Below are 23,567 nucleotides of genomic sequence, written 5' to 3' on the forward strand. Positions count from 1 at the left end.
TGGGAAAACATTTCTAATTCTTAAAATTTCCCTTATTTTTATAAAGCACTTTTGTTTTACATATTAATCTTAAAATTTCTGTTATGATACAAAAATTTTGTAGGTGAAGCTTTGACTAGAGTTTCTTTCGATTTTTTTTTTTTTAAGGAAGATTGATGCATTTTTCTACATTGAGTCATGTCTTACATAGTTCTAATATTTCACATATTTTAAAATCTATGTAAATGATTTTTAGATACCTTTTCCTTGATGTTTTGAATGGATGTTTTTCTTCAGGTATTTGAGCTCTTACTGATGCGTTAGGGTTTCTACAGTAGTGAATATAGCAGTGTCACACTGTTCTGCTGGTTCAAGTATGAAGATTTCTGATTGAAACGATCCTTGCTTGCTTAAGGAGTGATCTTGACATTGCTAAGTTTTATTCTTATCAGTGTTAATTTGTATAAATGAATGAATTTTGAAATACTCAGTGCTTTCTCAGTTTTATTAAGAAATGGTAGGTGTGGTTTGTAATTGTTTTTGGTTACTACATTTCCTAAATTTAAATTGTTACAGTGTTAAAATGGAAAAATAGTGTGGTTTAGTGTGGCAGCATTCTCCTTTAGTTGTTAGCCAGGCATACAGAGATAAAGAGATCTGAGGGAATGGAGTTGGTTTTCTCCAGTCCTAAAGGTCTGATGTAATCGTAGTCCCATACATTGTTCTCGCGAGTGTGCTCGCAGGCTCCCGAGCTGTTGCGGTTGCTGTGTTCACTAGAAGAGGAGCTTCAGAACTGTACACCCTTCTGAGGATTGTAAGTTTGCACAAATACCTGGATATGGTCTAAGGGGCTTGGCTTGTTGTCCATTTTACTGTAGATTGTTGGGAGATTTTTTTACCCCTTCTCCCTTCCTCCTCATTTCTCCACCTCTTCCTCTTCCCTTTCTTCTGTCTCTTTCTGTTCCTCTTTCTTTTTCTCTTCCTCCTCATCTGCTTTTTTAAATTCTGGAGGCTCTAGGCTCAGTTAAATCCTTTAATGTGGCAGACAGCCAAATTTCCAATAGGCCCAAACTGAGCATGCTGCTGTTGCTTAGCAACTACTTGTGAAGTCTTTGTCTATGACTGAATTATAAATAGGGTTATGAACAGAAGTGCAATCTCAAATGGGATTGGAAAGAAAGTCATACTCTGTGAATTTGAGGGTTTAAAGAATTTTTTAAATGTAGTCTTTAGAAATCTGGCTTATAAAAATTAAGCTTATCAGGAAGACAATAAAGGCTTTCTTATAACTTCATGTCTGTAGTTAAACATTTAAAAACCTTTTTTTAAAAAGATTTTGTTATTTGTGTGTGCACACACACTCAAGTGTGTGTTTGTATATGCTTGTGTGTGTTTATGGATCCTAGAATAAGGCTTTAGATCCTATGGAGCTGGAGTCAACAGCAGTTGTGAGCTGAGAGATGTAGGTGCTGGGAACCAAAATCCAGTCCTTTCAAGAACCACCAGACCATCTCTCCATTCCCCTAAAGTCTATTCTCTTAAAAGATTAAAAAGATCTGTTTTGTAATTGTTTGTCCATGAGGGTGGTGTCAGAAGCTAGTATAGACCCCTGGAGCGTCTAAAGCTGGAGTTACAAAACTTACTCTGAGTTGCCTGATGTGGGTGCTGGGTAACAGACTTTGGTCCTCTGAACAGTCACAAGAGCTCTTAACTGCTGGGCCAGCTCTTCAGCCTCCAAAGTCTTTTGATAGTTAGGACTAAATACTATAAATAATAAAGACATGAAAGCTAGAATACTCCTAAATTTGGTGGTCATGCATGTAGAAAAAGACTGATTGTACGTACTATCCATATTTCATATACACACAGAATATATAATCCATTTATAACAACGCTTCCTGTTATACGATATTTTATATGCTTATATGTTTAATTACATTCTTTCTTTATAGTGTCTTTAAAAAAGTGTTCAGTAGCCAGGCAGTGGTGGTGCATGTCTTTAATCCCAGCTCTCGGGAGGTGGATCTCTGAGGCTAGCCTGGTCTACCGAATGAGTTCCAGGACAGCCAGGGCTGCTACACAGAGAACACTGTCTCAAAAAGCCAAACTAAAAAAAAGTGTTCCATAATAATATACCTAATGGAGCCAGCTGTAGTGGTAGGTACTTGTGGTCCTTGTACTGGGAGATGGAGGTGGGAAGACCCATGAATTCAAGGTCATCCTCTCTAGTAGCTCAACCTGTATTGCTCAGATTTTAAGGAATATTTGCCCACAACAAGTAGATTATATTCTTACACTTTTTTTGCTGGGAAAATCTTAGAATGGGAAGGTAGTTTTTGTTGTTTGGGTTGTCTGTTTACTAGAGAGCTTACGTGTAAGAGTGTATGTACCTCTTGTGGAGTAGCAGTCTAACAGAGTAAAGATAAGGTTTACAGATAGATTGGCCAGAAGAGTTGTGCTAATAGAATGACAAGGAAGGGTGATCAGCAGTGCACTGTGCTGGCGAAGAGAGACAGTGGCTAAGAGGCATTTGGGATTTCTCCCAGAACCTGGGTCAGGGTGTTGGCTCTGTGATGCCCCTAGACCTCTGTCCACAGAGGCTGGCTGCGGAACATGTGGTTCTCAGCTGGCACTTGAGATCGGTGAGGCTTTAGAGAGGAGTGAGGTTCAAGAGCAGCTTATGATCTGAGCTGACCTTTCTTTCCACGTGTTAGTGGCTAGGTGGTGGTTGAAGGTACCTTGACTATGCAGTTCCTTACAAATGAGGATTGATACTGTTTGGCTATTTTGAATAATGCTTGAGATTCTGTTCTTCCTTGTTTTTTTTTTTTCCCAAAGTAAAACTGACCAAATATAAGTAAAAAAATGCAAAAAACAAGTTTAACTACTCTAAATATAGCAAAAGAAAATGGAAATATTAAGGCTCGTATTTAAAGTCATATTAATGATCTAGATTTATGAAAGAAATTTATCAGTAGTGCCTTATTAACAAAAAATTAGATCACGAGTGAGGAAAAACCCAGTAATTAGTTGTAACTCACAGGTTAATTCATAGTGCTTGTTTTTGTGACGAGGATAACAGTATAGATACAATATTCAATGTTTTATTTTAATCCTCTTCATTAAGATATAAATATAGTTAGATTTTTGGATATCCAACAAATAAGAATATAACATTAAGAAAACTAGCTTTATTTACATTTTATGTAAACTGTTTAAGAGTAATCATATGCTAGATGAAACTCCATTTTAAAATTAAGCCATTGTGTTATTAGAAGGTGGGTTTAGCTTTTGTTACCTGTTTACTGGAGCTTTTACTGTTTAAAATGGTCTGTGTTTGATCCCCATCACCACAAGAACAAAATCAGAAACCAACAAACAAGAAGAACACAGAAGACAAGTGCTTGTTTTAACAGGACCTGACGCTTTAGCCAGCCTTTGAGTTCAGCAGCTATAACTTGAGTTAAAGTGAAACTCAGGTGTTCTCTTGGCTTTCTGTTTTGTCTTACTTTGGCCTTTTCTTTCTTCCTGTTTTATAATTTTCTTCATTATCTTCTCTGTCCTCCCACCCCTGTAGGAGGGTTCAAACATACATGCTTGGTGAGCCCACTTTATTCTGAGCCAAATCCCTTGCCTTTATATTCTTCTTTCATAGCTGTTACATTAGACTGCAAATTGTCACCTTTAGGAATGAGAATTCTCTCTGGAGTAAATTTGTAATGTACAGAGAAAAAGGCACATGCATGCTAAGAACAACTAGTTGCAAGGTCAGAGTGAAGAACTGTGTCTCACGTCTAGACAACAGAAGACAATTTAAAACATCGTGGGTCTTAGCATCTCCATTCTACTAGAAACCAATTGAAAAATCAGAAATAGAAATTTTGTACAAATTATTTATATTCAAATATAATTTGTTTGACATGAGCAGTAAGATAAAAATTTTCCCTCAGTGCTAGTAACAGCTTTATTGAGAAAATAATTATTGATGTCTAGTGTGTATATGATACACTATCATTAGAAGTTAATGTTTAAAAAAATGAATAAGAAATCTTTACCTTATTTAGTTTCAGTTGTGTTTTTAGTACACAACAAACAGGCTTTTAAAAATCAGTAGATCACATTCTCAAATAATTGCCCAAAAAGTGCTAGAAAAATGCAGTGTTATCCAGATATTAAGTTTTTTTTGAAGGTCTAGAATTTATTAGAACTGATTCAAGTGGTTCATTGTTCTCCTGGAGAAAGGAAAACAAACATGTGAGGCACACAAAAGCACACATGTGCATAAATCAAATCCTATAGACGATGGAATGTTACTTGGCAGTGATCCATCTATTTAATGTAGCATTCAGTTTTCTGTAACTGGGATCTAATAAGAAAACGTGTCAGATTAATGTTAGGTGTTAAAATGCAAGACACTATCTTCAAGAAAATAAGGTATTTCAGCTAGTCATTTTTGCTCCTAGGTTCACATCTGTTCTAGGAGTCATACTTGCATATTGTTTCTATTTTTAGGCTGTTGCCAGGTGGATTTAAATTTTCTCCTCCTATGGTTGCCCAAGTTCTAACTTCCTGATTGGTTACATGGCCCTGCTTTCATTAGCCAACCACAGTGACTATGCAAATTGTATTTCAGTTTCTGTTTCTGTCAAAGAACTGATAGAATGACTGCAAGGGGCTCCTTTGGGGTATGTTTATTATTTCAAAGAGGGTTTTCATCATCACGTAGTAATAGTGTAGATTTCTCTTAAAGGGGTATTTTATTTTTGAAATAGGAAATCACACTGTCCATGCAAGCTTCTTTAAGACTGAAAAATGCCTCTTGTCAGATTTGATTCTAATGGTGTTCTACTTTGATGCTTAGAATTGTGTAAGTGGTACATTTTATAACTTATGTGTAAGTATGTGAGCATGCTAGCTTAGTAGCTGCTAGAATGTTCTAGATTACTACCTTTGCTTTCTAAGAGAACAGATTTTTTTAATCTAATAATTACTATAGGTGTCAGTTTTATGTATGTAACGTATTATTCTTTAGTCCGTATTTATTATATATCCCGAACACATATAGTGTGTGTTCATTAAGGACACTCCATTTTTCATTATTTTGTGATTGGCTTCAGAAGCATATCATGACATTGACATATTTAAGATGTTTTATGATATCAAAGTTTTGGATTTATAAAATGTGCCTTATACTAGTGATATGAGGATATATGCTAAAATGCTTCATTAAACAATATAAATGTAAGTATTAGAATTGAATAATATTTATTTTTAAAATGATGCCTTTAAAATAATGGCATGGTAGCATGATAATTATGAATACTGGTAAGATGTGATAAAGTCACAGGAAGTTAGGTAAATGCATCTCCTGAAACTTGCCAGGTTTAGTTACATGTAAGGTTTTGATTAAGTTCAGAGAGCATTTGTTTCATTTCAGACTTTCTGGTTGTCCTGGTAAAAGACCGTTGAATGAGTGAGATTGTTTAGACCTTCATCCTCAGTGCTGCTTGCTTTGTTTATAGTGGGTTAATGCAAAGCACTGTTGTCTTGGGATAAACATGCTATAGAATCTTGTCCTGTTTAGGAGAAGGAAAAGGAGGAGCAGGTTAGTTGAGTATGTAGAGAGCAGTGTTGGTCCTCTTTTACCTTTCTCAAAAGCAAAAATCACAGTGAATTCTTAAAGGATGAACTAACACTCAGTTCCTTTGTAGGGCTTATTTATTTATTTATTTATTTATCTATCTATCTATCTATCTATCTATTTATTTATTTATTTATTGTATATGTGTGTTTTGCCTACATATATATCTGTGCACCCCACATGTGCCTAAAGAGGCTGTTACAGAAAATTGTGAGTCAGCATGGTGGTGGGTGCTGGGAATTGAACCTGCATCCTTTGGAAGAATAACCAATGTTCTTAGCTACTGAGCCATCTCTCCAGCACTGTTTTTTTTTTTTTTTTTAAATGTTAAAAGTATGATCCAATAAAAGAGATTAAGCTGAAGTTACAGAAAGACAATGGATTTTAAACAAAACAAAACGTCATCTTGTTTTTAAGATAAAAATGTTAAAAGTTTTGATTTAATATATACTAACTTGGATTGGATAAGGTCAGAGTGATGAGTTGTATTTTCTGACTGGTGTGACTAATGGACAATCAGCAGTGAGAAAGGTTGTTAGTATTTATTGTATAACACTGATTTTCTTTATAGCCCTGTTTTCATCAATAAATACTGCGATTTCTCAAGCAGTGCAAGAGTCAGCGCTCTCAACTGAGAAATGAAGTTTTGTTTAGTTTATATTACATACTTATTTATTTGGTGTGATTGTGGGTTCGTGTGTGCCTTGCCGCATGATTAGAGGTCAGAGGACAACTTGGCAGTTGTTCTCTCCTTCCACTCTGGGTCCCAGGGGCCCAATTGAGGTCATCAAGATCAGTGGCAAGCACCTTCCCTGGTGAGTTACTTTGTTGTCCCCTGTCTTGGTGTTTTGTTTTGAGACATCTCTTTTTGTAGCCCTGGCTGTCCTGGAACTCAGAGGGTCTCACTTGTCTCTGGATCCTGAGTGCTGGAATTAAAGATGTGTGCTACCACACTGCCCAATTTGACTTTTTTTTTTTTTTTTTTTTTTTTGGAGAGAGTCTCTCAGCATCTTCCCTCCTCTGCCTAGTGATGTGATTACAGGCTGGAGCCATTATATCCAGGTTAGAAATGAGCTGCCCTTCTAAGGGGTTAGGGATGTGTGATAAAGACAACAGACGGGCAATAGTTAGAAATCATGGGTCATGAGAAAATGATGTCTAGAAGTCAGTTATTAGTATTCAGGCCTGTTGAGTTGGTTTTTGTTAAGCTATCTAAGGAAAAAAATTGAAGAAAACATATTTTCAGGGGCTGGAGAGAGAGATGGCTCAGTGGTTAAGAGCACTTGTTGCTCTTCCAGAGGTCCAGAGTTCAGTTCCCAGGAGCCTGTAACTCAAGCTCCAGGGTCTCTGATGCCCTCTTCTGGCCTCTGACAGCACCTGCACACTTGTCACATAAACACAAATAAACGAAAATAAATCCTAGAAAAATGCATGATTTTTCAGCATCCGATTATTTGGAAAAGTATTAATAATGTTCTTAATAGGCTGGGCATGATTGAAGTGTTCCTCACAGGTGAGTGCTGCACTTATGTGATTTTGCTTCATGCTCTAAGTCTTTGTGTGAATTTTATTTTTATGTATTCTTTATTAGATCATATTAGTTTGAATTAGCATGGTGATTCTGTATGTGGTTTGAATCAGTAGTTTATGGCTGTTTTTAGAAGACGGTACATACTGTCTAGACCCTAGCTTAAATAAAATGGGGGAAAACACTCAAACAAAAACCAAGCAGCACTATAGATTATAAAGACTGTTACCCAAATAAAGCATTTGAGATTGTAGGTGCAATAGGTTTCAATTTTATTGTTTCCTTTGACTTCACAGTGCCTGTAATTCTTAGTAGAACACTTGCCCGCATCTGCTTCCCTTGTTGCTGGGTAAGGTTTGGGATACTTTCCTCTGATTGGCTTTAGGCAGCTAAGGCTTTGAGCCAATCAGAGTGAATTTCGGTTCCCTCACAGGACTGAAGCACTGAAACAGCTGTTGATTTATTTCTCTTATGGGGAGATTATATAAACTAAAATTATGGCTGCAGCAAGCTCCCTCTGGGGTATGTTGGAAAAATTGCAAGATTCACCTGTAATGAAGGGAGATAATGATGATTAGTTTAAAATTTTGTTGACTAGGAAAAGCTGATAGATAGTGAATTTGAAGGAAAAAGAAACTCTGATCACAGATTTTTTTTATTAATAAAAAATCCTGTAGAATTACTTTATAATCTACACCTTTTATTGCTTCAAAAGCAGAGCTTATGGGGTCTTTTTGTAACTGCTGCGAAAGGCAATTCATTGTGCTTACTGTAGTAATTATATTTTTACCACTTAAATCACCAAGAATAAGACATTTTGACTTTGTTATGTGAATTAAGCCGAGTCAGTTCTGTGCAGTAGACAACACAGCACTTTGTCATCCTGCCCATAGTCCGGAATACTGTTGAATTTTGGGTTTGGGAGTGTTGAGTGGTAATGGTAGGTGAAATAGTATGAGAAAGCATCTTAATTATTTGGATTTAATATTTTGATGGGTTTTATTTATAAATGTCTTATAAATACAAAAACTATTAATCTTCTAAAAGAAAGTATGTTTTAATTTCACTGTGTAGAAAGGATATTTTCATGTGTTGTCCCTGTTTGACGGATTCCTCAGATAGGAAATTATATTTTAGAAACATTTATGATCAATACTAGAGCGCGATAAAGTAGCATAAAAGATGTAAATCTTATTCACTTGTGCTGTGTGTTTAATAGATATCATGGATTTAAGACACCAAATTCTGTGTTCTAGATTATTATTTCAGACAAAGAACTACAATGCAGTATTTTAGATCGGGTTTTGTTAACTCTGTTTCTCTGACTTTATTGTCTGTCTCCTGTTGCTGGGCAGGAATCAGAATTCTGGCTGCTGATTGGCTGAGTTTGTATGTAGCTCTTGAACAGCCATTTAAATTCTTGAGTGTTTTGAGCAGGAAGATTATAAGCCAAGATAAAACAGCTTCCCTTTGTTTCATGGCTGTGATTTCTTGTTAGAAAGAAAGTGAAAGAAGTGGGTGAAGGGGAGTGGAACACAGAAAAAATGTTTCATTTAAAGAAGAGCCTCATTGGGCTTTCCTTAAAAAGAATTTATCAAAAAATTGAAAAAAAATTACAAGCCATAGAGAGACATATTTCCTGTAACCCATTTCTCTAGTTATTTACATATAAATTTCTATAGAAAATTGTTCATAACATTTCTCCAGAATTCTTAGATCTGAATATGTAAAATAAGGGCTTAAAACATTCTATTTTTAAACTCTTCTTTTTCATTAAAAAAAGTACTTCCAGGAGAAATTAATTCATTGTATCATGTTGTTGTTTCTAGATATGGCAGACATTTCCTGCTATAAAATAGAAATGGTTTTTCTGTAAATGAGTTGAAGTTGTGTGAATGTTCTGTGACTAGTGTGGCTGCCATAAGAAGGAGCATTTATTTTACAGAGTATGTACAGATGACAGTGTTTAAAATGGGCCTTAGGAATGGAATACCTTCTGCTAATACAGCCATGGAGACTTGTTTGCAGCCAACACGCCCTTCACTCATGTATATTTTTCCTACTGAGCTTTGCTTATGCAAAATAGATTTCTCAAAGCAGATTGCTGATTGGTTTGCACAGAATGGCTGGACTAGTTTGAACTGGTTGTTCATGCTACTTCTTACTGCTTTGTCTGTTTTTTGTTATGCTTAGAACTATGAAAATCCTGTAAATTACTGTAGTGTGCTCCCTTGTGGGTATGGAAGGTAGTTCCCTGTTCTCTTCTGGCAGTTTTTTTGGTTAGTATTACTGAAGTTAATGGCTTTTTTGCTAAAAACCAGCTTGACTTGGATTATATTTATTTTTATTAATGTGTTACTTGGTGGTGACAGTTTAATATTAATTGTTATTTACACTGGGTTTTCTAGTTCTCTCTCTCTCTCTCTCTCTCTCTCTCTCTCTCACTCTCTCTCTCTCTCTCTCTCTCTCTCTCTCTCTCTCTCTCTCTCGCGCGCACACACACACACACACACACACACACACACACACACACACACACACACACGTCAGTGTTATTTAATTTGTCTCAGACTCTGAAAGTTATGCCTAGAAATACCCAGAGGAAATAGGCTAACAAGGATAATAATGTTGAGCACTTGGTACACTCTGGTGGAGCCTCACTCTGTAGCGAAGGTTGGAGAGGAACTGACTGTAACTCATGCTGGCCTCAGACTTGTGGTGATCCTCCTGCCTTGGCCTCCCAGATGCTAGGATTACCGGTGTACTCCACTTTGCCTGGCTTACTTAATATGAATTAATGTTATTAATTAGTCACATCATTTAAGTCTCAGCTAAGCCTGTGTGTGGATAGACTTCCTTTTAAGGTACTTTAAATGAAGAGTTTAGAAGTGTTGGGCCAACTAAATATGAAATTCAGTTTACATCCTGGGATAAGTGGGTTCATATTCACAGCTCTCAGCAGAGTCCATTTCTTATTTGCATTATGAAAAGCTATGAAATTTTTTTAAATGTTTAATTTTAATGTAAATAATGATAACTTGGTTATGCATAGACTATCTGAAAATAGATATTTCAAAGTCTAAAGGAATGGCACTTCAGTATTTGAACGTATTTCAAGGGAACCAAACTACATTTCCTATGTTTATAGTCAGCAATGTGAGTACCAAGCTTGTATTGTCTTGGATAGATAGAGGTCATTGGTAGAGCACTGATTAGTGTGTATAAGCCTTGGGTTCTAGCTCCGCACCAAGGAGTAGGCCATAAATTTTATATCTTCTATGCAGAAAAATGTGTAGGTAACATGACTTTGAAGTGGATGAAGAAGGAAAAACTTTAAGTTCTAGACTCTTAAAATAGTGCCAGTGTTGATTTTGTTTGAAGATTTCTATATAGTTGAGAGATAATTTTTCTAAGAAGTTCTTTAATTTAAAACTAAGAAATGTTTAAATTATTGAATTAAATTAAAAAAATGAATGTAAACTGTAACACAATCTAGACATTCTTTGACAAAATGCTGTGTCCTTTCGAGCGGTATTGGTTTCTGACAGATAGGTCAGGCTTATTATTGAAAGACATTTGTTATTAACACCTTGGGTTGACTTATTTTATATTAGTGACAGTGTTCACAGCTGGTTTGATATAGTGTAAATTAGGTGGTTTGTGGAGTTTAAGAAGTAGAGCCTCATTCTTGATTGGGTGACTTTGGGCAGTAAGTACCTCAGTAAGTAAAGTGTGTGTGTGTGTGTGTGTGTGTGTGTGTGTGTGTGCTTGTGTGCGCGCGCACCTGTGCCCGTGCCCACATGTGTGCAGGTGCACATGTACGTGTGTTTTACTCCGCTATGGATGATCTCGCTGTTCCTCTCCCCCTCCAGCCCCCCTCTCCTGTCTTCTCTACAGCTGGCAATGCTGCCCTTCAGTGGTGCTGGGGATCATATCCAGGAGCTCACATGCCAAGCAGCAATGTTTATGTTTACATAAAAGTGGTGATATGGGATTCTTTGGTTCTCTCTCTTCTTTTAATTCATTTCACCATTAAATGTAGCATCTACATCTTGAAAACCTTTGATCAGATTTGAGTAAATTCCCTTTTGTCTTTAAATGTCTTATTTTTCATTATGAGGTAATGTTGAATATTGTCTAATGGATATTTTATGTCTCACTCTCACTATTGTGTTTATGTGGTAAATTCCCCCCCCCCCCATATTGTCTTAATTTTACAGACTACAAGTTCAGAAGATGTTGTCAAGGCATGTTTTCTTGGAAGGTCCTGAGGGAGCATTTGTCCAGACGTGTCTCCTAGATTCTTCTCATTCTTTGGCTTGTGATATAGCACAGCTCCTGTCTTAGTGTGGTTTGATTCTGTGCATAGTCACATAGCCCACCCTAATAACCTTATACTCCTCCAGTTTAAGCAGTAACATTATAGTACCACAGTCTCACTAATTTTAAGGAAAAATCATCAGTTAGGCACATTTTAAGGAAAAACCATCAGTTAGGCTTTCTGTGCACACATTATGAAAGATGAAATTTAATTGAAAATTAATGATTAAACTTGAACCACAAGGAAAAAAGATGTTACTGTTGTTAGTCTCCATTGTCATTTTAGCTCTAGAATCACCTGAGCTGTGGGCATCTGGGATGTGCTGGTGGGTGGGTTATCTTGATTAGGTTAATGAGGTAGAAAGACCCACCCCCTGTGAGTCACCCCATTCTCTGGGCCGAGTCCTTGTCTCATAAAGGAAAAAGTGTTCATCATTGTTTTCTGATTGTGGATGCAGTGTGACCAGCCACATCAACCTCCTGCTGCCTTGACCTCCCATGGTAATGGACTCTACTCTTGAACTGTGCTTCAAAACAAACCCTTTCTCCCCAAGTTGATATTGTCAAAGAGTATTTTATCACAGCAACTGAAAAATTAACTCCTCAGATGCAAATTAAACCCATCCAAAATGTTAAAGAGATGATATAGAGGAGAAACCAGCAAAAGTCCAAAGCAGATGCAAACCAGAAGCATTAATAAGGATAACAGTCCATTCTTTGGTAAACAGATAGAGTTGATAGGACTCTAACACAATTGACAAAAAAAGAGGACATACTACAGTATATGTACTTTTTATCCTTTTATATTTATTGAATATTTATATTTATGAATTGTATTATACATAAAATTCATCCATAAAAATATACAATTAGTGGGTTTTCAGTAGACTCACAGAGTTGTGTAGCTATCACTACAATGAATGTTAGAACATTTTTACTTTCCATAGAAGAATCCTGTACTCTTTAGCATCCATTACCCACTTTCTCCAAACCTACAAACCAAGCTGGAGAAATGGCCCAGTGGTTAAGTGCACTTGCTGCTTTTGAAGATGACTTGGGTTTGGCTCCCAGCACCCATCTTCTGTATGTGCTTTTTTCATGCTCCTGAAACATATCTGGATTTTTTTTCTCCCTTCAAGACTGGGTTTCTGTGTATAACCCTGACTGTCCCGCTGTCTCGGAACTCGCTCTGTAGACCAGGCTGGCCTCAAACTCAGAGATCTCCTTCCTCTGCCTCCCAAGTGCTGGGATTAAAGGTGTGCGCCACCACCACCCAGCTGCTTCTCTGGATTTTTTTATTCTGTATTGAGAGTAAAAACTAGCTCCTTTCCCTCTTCGTTTTCCTAGCAATTGATGTTCTGGTGTGCATGGTGTCGTCTCTCAATTTTATGTTATATCAATCTAGTAAAAATGAAAACTAAGACATAGCAAGGATTACGTTTTTTATTTATCATTGTTTCAAATTTATATGAGCTAAATGTTCACTTTAATTTTTCAGTAAACTTGTAATTAAATGACTTGTCTCAATTATTAAAATCCTTTTCTTTCTTTTTCTTTGAAGATTCAAAATGGACAGTATAGAAGAACCTCAGAAGAAAGTCTTCAAGGCTCGAAAAACAATGAGAGTGAGTGATCGTCAGCAGCTCGAAGCAGTGTACAAAGTCAAAGAAGAGCTGCTGAAAACCGACGTGAAGCTTTTGAACGGGAACCATGAAAACGGAGATTTGGGGCCCACTTCACCTTTGGAAAGTGCAGAGTGTAGTCCAGAGAGAGAAGAAGTGAATGGTATCGAAGGGGTTTGTTCTGAGTCTGAAGAAAGTAAACCAGAAGTGAAAGAAACACCTTGTGTTCCCAGTGTTAGTGTGAAAAGCGAGCAAGAGGAGGATTCAAGTAGTGAGTCTTTGTCTCCTAGTGCAACTTCTGGGTTTCCTTCTACACTAACCACTGAACCAGCCTCTGGTAGCCCAGCCTCTGGAGACCTGACTGCAGGAGAGCTGCCTGCTGGAGTACCAGCCACTGGTGACTCTCCCTGTGAGGAGTCCCCCTCGAGTGATCCCTCCTCCCGTGACCCCACCTCTGCAGATACTGCTTCTGAAGAACCTGCCTCTGATGATCCTGCCTCTGGTGGTTCCATCTCTGGTGAACCACTGTCCGGTGAACCACTGTCCGGTGAACCACTGTCTGGTGAACCAGCTTCAGATGAACCAGCTTCAGATGAACCAGTTGCTGGTGCAGTGGCATCTTGTGAACTGGCCTCTGGGGAAGCCTCTTGTGATGATTGTGCTCCTTCTGGTGATTTGCCTTCCGATGACCTGCCTTCTCGTGACGAATCCTCTGGTGGTCCTGCCTGTAGCAGACTGGCTCCCGGTGAGCTGGCTCCCGGTGAGCTGACTGCGGAATCAGCCGCTGATACTTTTAAACCAAGTGCTGTGCCAGTTTGTGAGCCGATTCCTGAAACTGACAAGACAGAGCAGAGTAGCAATAACAATGATGATGGTTCAGAAAAAAATGAAGACAATGAAAACTTAGACCAAATTCAAAGTAAAGACTCATTTGATGAGGAAGATACAATGAACAGTAATGTTGGTGAGAAGGAAGAAACTCTAGAAACACATAGTGCAATTATTTGTTCTGATCTACCTCCAGAAAACACGAAGAAGGTAGAGGAAGAGCCCATTGCTGAGCTTGCTCTTGGAGAAGAGGCCATCTCCAGCAGTATGGAAGTTGACCAAAGTGAAAAAGATGATCGGGAAAGTCCTGCAGAAGTTGTAGAAGTTGTCAGTGAAAATGCTACAGAAGACAAGAAGGACACTGCCTTAGACAACACAGACTCTATGGAAACAGATGAGATCATTCCTATTCTGGAAAAACTTGCGCCCGCTGAGGATGAACTCACATGCTTTTCAAAAACTTCTCTCCTTCCAGTTGAGACAAGTCAAGATTTGGAAGAGAAAATGGAGGGTTCTTTTGGCTCACCATCAAAACAAGAAAGTAGTGAGAATTTGCCAAAAGAAGCATTTTTGGTCCTCTCTGATGAAGAGGATATTTCATGTGAAAAAGAGGAGTCCGAGTCTGAAGTTATATCACAAAATAAGCCGAGCTCTCCAGGTTAGCTGATTAAGAATTTTATTTGCTTTAATAAACTGTTTAATAGAACCTGCTCATTTAATGTTGATATTGGTGATCCTTGAATAACTTTTTATAGAAATTCAGCTAGGTGGGTTAACCTTGGCTACATAAGTAGTTTGAAGCTAGCCTAGGCTACATGAGACCCTATGAAAAGACAAGTAGAAAAAAGATATTACTTTTATAAAAATAGAAGAACAAATGTGTACTAGTACATCTGGAGACAAGCTGTTGCGTATTGCTAAATGATAAATAATACTTTAAGTCATAGTCTAAGAAGGCTAGACTAGTATAGTATCTTTTTCTGGGAAAGTTAAGACACTAGTGGAGGTATTGCATCCCACCTTTTGTCTTTCCTGTTTACTTACTGTCTGTCTTCAGTATGTATTTCAGCATAGACATTTTTTAACTGCTAGTTCATCCTTACTTTCAGAGCTAGACCTCCAGCCACGTTTACAAAGTTAGCACCTTGTTCTCCTAGTAAGTCTTCAGCTTACTTGAATTTGGATTTCCACCTTGCTAGACCCCATCCTGTCTATTATCAAACCACGTGGAACAGGGTTCTCAACTTTCCTAATGCCGTGGCCCTTTAATACAGTTCCTCATGTTGTGTTGACCCCCAATCAAACTTATTTTCTTTTTTTCTTTTTTTTTTTTTTTTTTTTTGTGGTTTTTCGAGACAGGGTTTCTCTGTGTAGCTTTGCGCCTTTCCTGGAACTCGCTTTGGAGACCAGGCTGGCCTTGAACTCACAGAGATCCGCCTGGCTCTGCCTCCCGAGTGCTGGGATTAAAGGCGTGCGCCACCACCGCCCGGCCTTACTTTTTTTTTTTTTTCAAACTTATTTTCATTGTTACTTCATTACTGTAATTTTGCTACTGTTATGAATCATAATATAAATATCTGTGTGTTCTGATGGACTTCGCAACCCCTGTGAAAGGTCATCCAGTCCCCAGAGGGGTCATAACCTATAAGTTGAGAACAGATGATGTGGAAGATAGTATTTGTACCTTTTTATTAGTGTAAAGCTTTGAAAATGTCTGGAGAAGTTAGATTTTCTGAAGGCTACATTCTCCTGATGTATTTTATTTGTAAGATTGAAAATCTATGTTTATTGGCCTTTTGTATTTGCTTATATGTGAATTACCTGTTACTTTCTATTTTTTTTTTCCTAATGGGTATGTTGTTTTCAAATAGCCTGTAGGACTTTGTTTTGTTTTAAATGTCCTTAAGGATTCGATCCAAAGCCTAAGGGGTTGACAGACTCTAGCCTGTGGTCCATCAGCTTTGTACAGTTCAGCTGGGACAGAGGCAAGTCCGTTTGTTTACACGTTGTTACAGTATTGTTATTCCTGCACAAGGTGGCAGTAGTGCTGCTGTGTGAGACCCTGTACTCTTTGGTCATTAACTATTAAAGGTAATACCTGTCAAGAAGATAGTAAATGCTTTATTTGAGCTCTTTCTCGAAGGTTTTGGGGTTACCAGAACTATAAGATCTGGATATCTACCTTGAGTGATCTTACTGACTGTGTTGACAGACTAGAGCCAAGTTCATGGAAGATAGAACTGTGAAAACTTAGCAACTTAATGAGAAGGCTATATTTGAGAAGACCAGAGGTATCAGAACAAGCTCACCAGGCAGAAGGATAGGTTCTATACATGTACAGGTCAACTAGGAAGCTTTATGTTTGGATGGACTTTAGAAACCCCTGACACTGCCTGGAATGATACATAAATTGTTTCTGTACAAGGGCCTTTGATTCTTATTTTGTGTTGAAAGAGGTTTCCTTGGGGCTAGAGAGATGGATGGCTTAATGCTGAATATTCATTTGCTGCTCTTGCAGAGGACCAAAGCTGGGTTCCCAGCACCCACATGGTAGCTCACAACTACCTGCTATAGAGATTCAGCACTTGTTTCTGGCTCTAGGTGCCTACATGCATACACACGCATGCACGCATGCATACACGCACGCATGTGCATGTAGACACATGCATGCACTCATGCATGCACATGCACTTTTCTATATCTTCCCAAAGGTCAATTTGCTCAAATCCCAAGAATGTTTGAATAAAAGTTAAAGAAATATGGGCTCTACTTCCTAGTAAGAATCTGTTAACATTTTTTCTTAACAGAGTTCTATGTAAAACTTTAGCATACACTAATCCTTTAATCAGTTCTAAAACTCAATGCATGTCTTAAGTGCCATGAATCTAGTAGGCAGATCTGAAAAGTAGTCATTCAGCATAGGAGATCTTTGAGTTTTTTAGAATTTACAAGCATGTTAAGTATATCATTATTATTTTGGTAATGTCTTAACTACTGCTTTAGTTTTATTAATTTATTTATTGTAAGGTGGTCAGTGTGTGTGTGGAGGTGAGAGGACAACTTGGGAGTCAGTTCTCTCCGTCTACCATGTAAGACCTGGGAGTTGGTTATCAGGCTTGCTGGCTAGTGCCTTTAGCCTCTGAGCCACCTTGCTGACTCTGCTTTAGTTTGAATAATTGAAAGTAAAGAAATCTGAATCTTTATAATAGTTGTTACTGGTGATGGCAAATTAAGTACAATTGTTGGCTTTGAAATGTATATGTTAGTTTTCATCTCGAGTTTGTTAGGAATAAACACAATTGGAATGTGCCCTTAGTCTTGAAAGTCTCAGTTTGTGCTCTCATAGTCTCCAGATTAGATGTTTTGTGACTTTAATATTGTAAAATGTTTGTTCGGTAGCTGAATGGTGACCAGAAATGTGAATTAATGAGCTGTTACTAATTTCTGCAGAAATAAATAAAGTTCCCTTTCTACATTTGTCCTCACAGAAGTGGGAAGGAGTGACAAGGACAGCAAAGCTGAGGAAGAGGAGCGAGCGCCCGATGGGGAGCGGCCACCTGTGAGAAGTATGCATGTACAGCGCCTGCCTCCCTCGTAGTGGGTCCTTAGCCGGGACAGGCTGCCATGTTAAATTGAAGCCACAATTCACTGATCTTGTTGATGACCCGTTCAAGAGTCTTTGGATGTGTTCTTTCCTGTGTTTCAATATGTTTATGTTAATCATGCCACAGAGAGGAGTTAGACATACACTTTAAGTGTCTTAAGCTGTTTTTAAGCTCAGGGCAGGAGAATTTGTCTTGCTGTTGTGAGAAGTAATATATTTTTAACTACAACAGATTCCTAGGGAAGGGATGCTAGAACTGATGCCGTAGACTTAGAAAAGGATCGGTCAGCTAGAAGCCAGGGGTTAATTTTGGTTTATTGTGTCTGTATTAGAGAGTTGTAAAATAGAACTACATTAAATAAATTCATAGATAGATGTGGATATATTTATCTACTGTTACAATAAAACTGAATGAATAGTTTTTGAGTTCCTCTCTACCCCTCACCTTGAACATTATTTTACAGATCAAAGAAAATAGGTTTCATTTATGGAGCAACATTGGTATAACCATAAAAGGTTGGAATATTAGTGGTTTTTTTTTTTCTTTTTGAAATGCTGAAAAAATGGTTAAATTTTTTTTCACGATTTCATGAATGTTAACATTTGAAAATTTTTGAAGTGAAACCTTTGAATGTCTATTCTGTGCCAATTATACTTTTATGACATTAATTTTACTATCTATATGTATCTGAACTCTTTGGACATGTTAAGTTGTCTGTTAGAGTCGCTGCTGAGGGTTGAATGACTAGGGAGCAGCTCAGTCAGTATGACTGCCATGCACCTGTTTTCATAGAGGAAGAAGAGTTAAGCAATTCAGAATATACATAGATAGTAGAAGTCTGTGCCATAGGATGGCCATTATATGTTGTTAAGGTATTCATATGTGCTATGAAATTTAGTAGAGCGAAGATTATGGGAGAGTTCCTGTCATCTGCGTGACAAAGCTATAGAGCATTCTCTATCTTAATGTGAGAATTTCAAGGAAAGAATGCTCCGTGTTTTCAGTGAGCATTGCTAAGCAGCTTGGAGGTTCTCTTTGGCACATTGAACATGATCACAGCTTTAAAGCTGAGCATTGGATGCCTGCTGAGCTCTTCTGTCTTAAGCACAGTCACACAGTGGCCGACTGAGAGCTGCATCTGCTGACACTGTGTGTTGAGTCCTGTAACTAAAACACCGGCCTGATCAGGGCGGGGGTTTTCTTGTTGTTTTGTCAGGTGAGGTTTCCAGACGGAAACGTTCTAAATCAGAAGACATGGACAGTGTGCAGTCCAAGCGTCGGCGCTACATGGAAGAAGAATACGAGGCAGAGTTCCAGGTCAAGATTACAGCCAAAGGAGACATTAACCAGAAGCTTCAAAAGGTGCTGGACAGTACATTTCAGTGTGCCAGAGGATCACTGTCTGCAGGCTTCGAGATTTCTAGCATGATCCCTTCTATGTCTACATAGGCAGTCAGAACTTGAAGACAATGACAAGCTATGAAGTCTGATTATTTTTGTTAACTTCACTTTTAAATTCGTCTGACTCTATTTGGCCACAGTATTTTTATTTTAAAACACGGGCCGGGCGGTGGTGGCGAACGCCTTTAATCCCAGCACTCGGGAGGCAGAGCCAGGCGGATCTCTGTGAGTTCGAGGCCAGCCTGGGCTACCAAGTGAGTTCCAGGAAAGGTGCAAAGCTACACAGAGAAACCCTGTCTCGAAAAACCAAAAAAAAAAAAAAAAAAAAAAAAAAAACCACGGTAGTGATTATTTAAATTAAAGGGAGATGTAATATTTCTCTCTTTGTTATTATAGTAAAACTGAATAGTTCTTGAGCTTTTTTCTTCCTATATTGAACATTATTTTACAGTACAGAAGAAACAAGCTTTATTTATTTTAAATATTTATAGTAGACTTTAATCTCTATAATAATCTTAATGTTGTAAGTTGGTATATTCTAAACTTTTTTAATGTTAATATAAAGAATGGTAGAGACAATGCTTTAGATACACTAGGAAAAGGGAATGTTCAGAGTAAAGATCTTTTGAAATTTGCCTCTATATCTGCTGTGCTAGCATACAAATATTGAAAATAATTAATGTTACATATATTTTTCAAAGTGTGAGAAAGGAAAGACCTCTCAGAGGGTAAATACTATGCAAGCACAAGAATCTGAGTTCTCATCCACCCCACTCATATGAAAAGCCACATGTGGTGGTGTAAGCCTGTAATTCTAGCTAGTACACTGGGAAACTGAGGCAGGAAGGAGACTCCTGGGTTTCAATGACCACCCAGTCTAGGTAGTTGGTGAACTCTAGTTCAACCCTGTCTCAAAATAAGGTGCAGAGTGATCATGGAAAACACCTTATGTTGACCTCTGGAGTCCATCGGCACATGTATGATCACATGTACCTGCTCATGCATATGCACCACATCAACATGTGTTCAAAATACCTTTTATAGAGAGACATGAAACTCAGGTTCCCCTCTCCCCATGAGATATTAGTTCATAATAATTTAGGCTATAGCCCAGGTTGGCTTTAATCTTGCAGGTGTCCTCCTGCCTCAACTTCCAGGTGATTGATTACAGGTGTGAGTCACGAAGTCTGGTTTTGTTTTTCAGGGTCTTAGTCATGGATTAATAACCAAAGTTCTTCCATTAAGATACAAGGACAAATAGTACAAATATCTATGCTTTCTTTAAAAAGAAAATTAATAATGAAGTAATAAAAAATGCGATTACTGCCCAGTTTCTTTTTCTTGTGCATATTGAGGTAATATTACATCTAGCACTGTTCGAATTGGGAAAGGTTATGAACACCTGTGGGTAGAGGAGTTCCATCTCTAGAACAGGTTTCTCAGGTGTGGCATATGGATATGCCAAGGTCCTGTTTGTTGTGGTTCAGATGAGGCAATAGTTGAATAAACACTTAGAAATATTTTATCAATTTTGATACTCCAGTGACATTTTTATTGCATCTCACAATATTGCCAGTCTTTAATAGATTAGAAAAAATTTGAAACTGATCTTTTTAACAAATTTTGTTCAAGTCAGTTCAGCATAATAAGGAGGATGAGGAGAAAATATTAAAAATCTTCAAATAATTTTCAGAATTCCACTCTGGAAATGTTATCCTTAGCGTGGATTTCTGTTTTGACATAGTGGTGAATGGCAGCAGGTAGCATTGAGTTTGGGATTTTATTCTTTAAATTAGTTAACCTTGTTTTATTCATAAATAAGTTTATATTATTGTTACTAGTTCTTAATATTTACTATTTTTGTTTGCTGAGTTGCTCTTTTATAACAAAGGAATTTCCCCCCCTTAGGTCATACAGTGGTTACTAGAAGAAAAATTGTGTGCTCTACAGTGTGCTGTGTTTGATAAGACTTTGGCAGAATTGAAAACACGAGTGGAAAAGATAGAATGCAACAAAAGGCATAAAGCAGTTCTTACTGAGCTACAGGTTTGTACACTAATGTTAACTTTATTCTCCATGTTTCATTTTATAATTTATTTTCTGATTATGTATTATCATTTTGATGTATTTGAAGCTGACTACAAAATGCATTTACATTCTATGTAAGAAGTAAAAGGTGTCTGTTATTAGTTCTTGCTGGGGCTGCTGTAAAAACAGAACCATACATAGCTAGATGCTTTACCAACTGAAATGTATTACTTCACAATGGAGAATAGAAACCCAAAGTGAAGGTGCTAGCAGACAGTTCTCTCTGAGCTGTAGTACTGTGAGGAAGAGTATACACCACATCTCTTCTGATGGTTGCCGACAGCGCTGCAGAGGCATCATTTCCGTTCCTGGCTTTACCTTCACATGGCATTTTCTCTGTGTGTATTTTGTGTTCAAATTTCTCTGTATTTGAAGGTACCAGTTATATAAATTAGATTAGGAGGGAACCACCTCAGTCCAATAGACTTAATATTGATTATTTTTACAGTGACACTTAGATACTAGGGTTGTTGACTTTATAATACGAGCTTTGGCATAATTTAGCCCACATCAGAGACTCAGAAATTACCTAAATTGGTACTTAAAAGAAGTTTTTGTTTGTCACTGAAGAAAGGTCGGTATATAGCATACCATAGATGCAAAATATTTGTAAAAGATTATTTTTCTATCAGTCTACTTTCTCTGTGGCCATTATGTTTTAATGATGTTAAATAGTGCTGGAGAGATGACTCAGTGGTTAAGAGCAGTGGCTGCTCTTGCAGAGGACCCAGGTTCAGGTCTCAGCACTCACATAGTGACTCACAACTGTCTGCAACTCCAGTGGGGATCTAATAACTTTTACTGCCCTCCTTGAGCACAAGACGCATTACATATATGGTGCATGTGTGTACATGCTGGTGGAAACATTTATACACGTAATTTTTTTAAAGATGTTAGTTTATTAATCCATATTAAAGGTATATATAATTGAGGATGATCTTGAACTTCTGGTTTCCTGCCTCCACTTACTGTTAGGATTACAAGGATACACCATCATACCTGGATTTTGTGGTGTTAGGGGTCAAATGCAGGGCGTTGTTCATGCTAGGCAAACACTCCTGAGTTGCTCTCACTCCCCGCCTAAATGCTTCTTTAGTCAATCAGTGGAGTTCCTCAAACAAAATGTATAGTATATTCCCCAATAATTCTGCATTGAGAATGAAAATGGATGTATAATCATTTGCCTTTTTATTAGTATCACAATGAACTTCTTTATTCTAACTTTGGCTTAAGTTCTGCTTTATCAAATATGTATGTAAACTCCACCTTGGTTTCAGTTATCATTTGCTTGGAATATCATTTTCCATTGTTTCACATTAACTCTATATCTTTGCCAGTGTGATGTGTTTCTTGCAGGCAGTAATAAGTTGGATTTTTTTTTCCTGTTTTAATCTATTCAGTCTGTCTGCATCTTTGAACTGGAGAGTGAAGATGATTTACATTTATTACTAAGAACTTTATGCTCATTCTTGGAATTCTGTCTTCTTCCATGGCCCCAGCTCCTCAGTTGATTTGAGTACTTTTTTTTTCTTTCTCCCTTACTCATCTTAGAAGTTTGCTGGGTCACTATATTGAATTTGTTTTATTATTTCCTAATTCTGTTTGTTCATACATTCTCATGGAATTCATTTTTCCCTAAGCTTTTGTGATTGAGACTTTCCTCTTTATGTAGGATTCCCTAATTTTGATTTAAGTGGTCATGATTTGATTTAGTGTTTGTTCATCTTAGGATGACTCCCCCCCCCCCCCCCAATTAGAATTTAGAGGATAACTTTTCTGAATATTGTAAACTATTTTACTATTTACTATTTACTATTCAGGTAGTGATTTACCTGAAATATATCATTCCTTGTTCTCCCGACTTTTAGGTTTTATGTGGTAATAAAATTATAATGAATTTACCTTTGTAAGATGGCCCTTTACTTTTGTAGCTATCAGCATTCTTTGTTGAGTACTATTGATAATTTATTTTAACTATAATGTGACATGAAGAGTTTCTTTCTAGTCATATCTGATTAGGGTTCTAAATACCTCCTACACTTGAACGTCTTTTTCTTTTCTTTTTCTTTTTAAAGATTTATTTATTATATATACAGTATTCTGTCTGCATGTATGCCTGCAGGCCAGAAGAGGGCACCAGATCTCATTACAGATGGTTGTAATGTACAACCATGTGGTTGCTGGGAATTGAACTCAGGACCTCTAGAAGAGCAGCCAGTGAGTGCTCTTAACTGCTAAACCGTCTCTCCAGCCCAAACGTCATTTTCTAAATTGGAAATTTTCTGCTATAATGTGATTGATTGAATAGATTTTCTATGCTTTTAGTTTGCATCTCAGCTCCTTCTACCTCAGGGATTATTAAATTGGACTCTTGATCAGAGTTGCTGAAAGTTGTGGTTATAGTTCATTATTCTTATTATTTTCCTTTATTTCTGTATGAATATAAGAATTCCTTACCTTGTTTTCAGTCACTGATACTCTTTCTTCTGATTGATAAGTCTTTGGGTGATGCATCCCACTGAGTTTTAAATTTTTTTATTGGCCTTTTGATTTCT

The 23,567-nt window shown here is 37.4% G+C and overlaps 1 protein-coding gene across 1 annotated transcript in view; it reads left to right on the forward strand.

Moving 5' to 3' along the window:
• The window catches only part of Atf7ip (activating transcription factor 7 interacting protein), an 86,449-nt gene that overhangs the window by 29,429 nt on the left and 33,453 nt on the right, over positions 1-23,567 (forward strand). Inside the window, exons 2-5 of the mRNA XM_059258715.1 lie at positions 13,030-14,576; positions 17,407-17,484; positions 18,740-18,885; positions 20,833-20,970. Of these exons, the coding sequence (XP_059114698.1) occupies positions 13,037-14,576; positions 17,407-17,484; positions 18,740-18,885; positions 20,833-20,970 (1,902 nt within the window). The 5' untranslated portion in view covers positions 13,030-13,036. The remainder of the gene's footprint in view (positions 1-13,029; positions 14,577-17,406; positions 17,485-18,739; positions 18,886-20,832; positions 20,971-23,567) is intronic.

The sequence above is a fragment of the Peromyscus eremicus genome, chromosome 3 (genome assembly GCF_949786415.1).
Source record: "Peromyscus eremicus chromosome 3, PerEre_H2_v1, whole genome shotgun sequence".
In the NCBI taxonomy this organism is placed as follows: Eukaryota; Metazoa; Chordata; class Mammalia; order Rodentia; family Cricetidae; genus Peromyscus; species Peromyscus eremicus.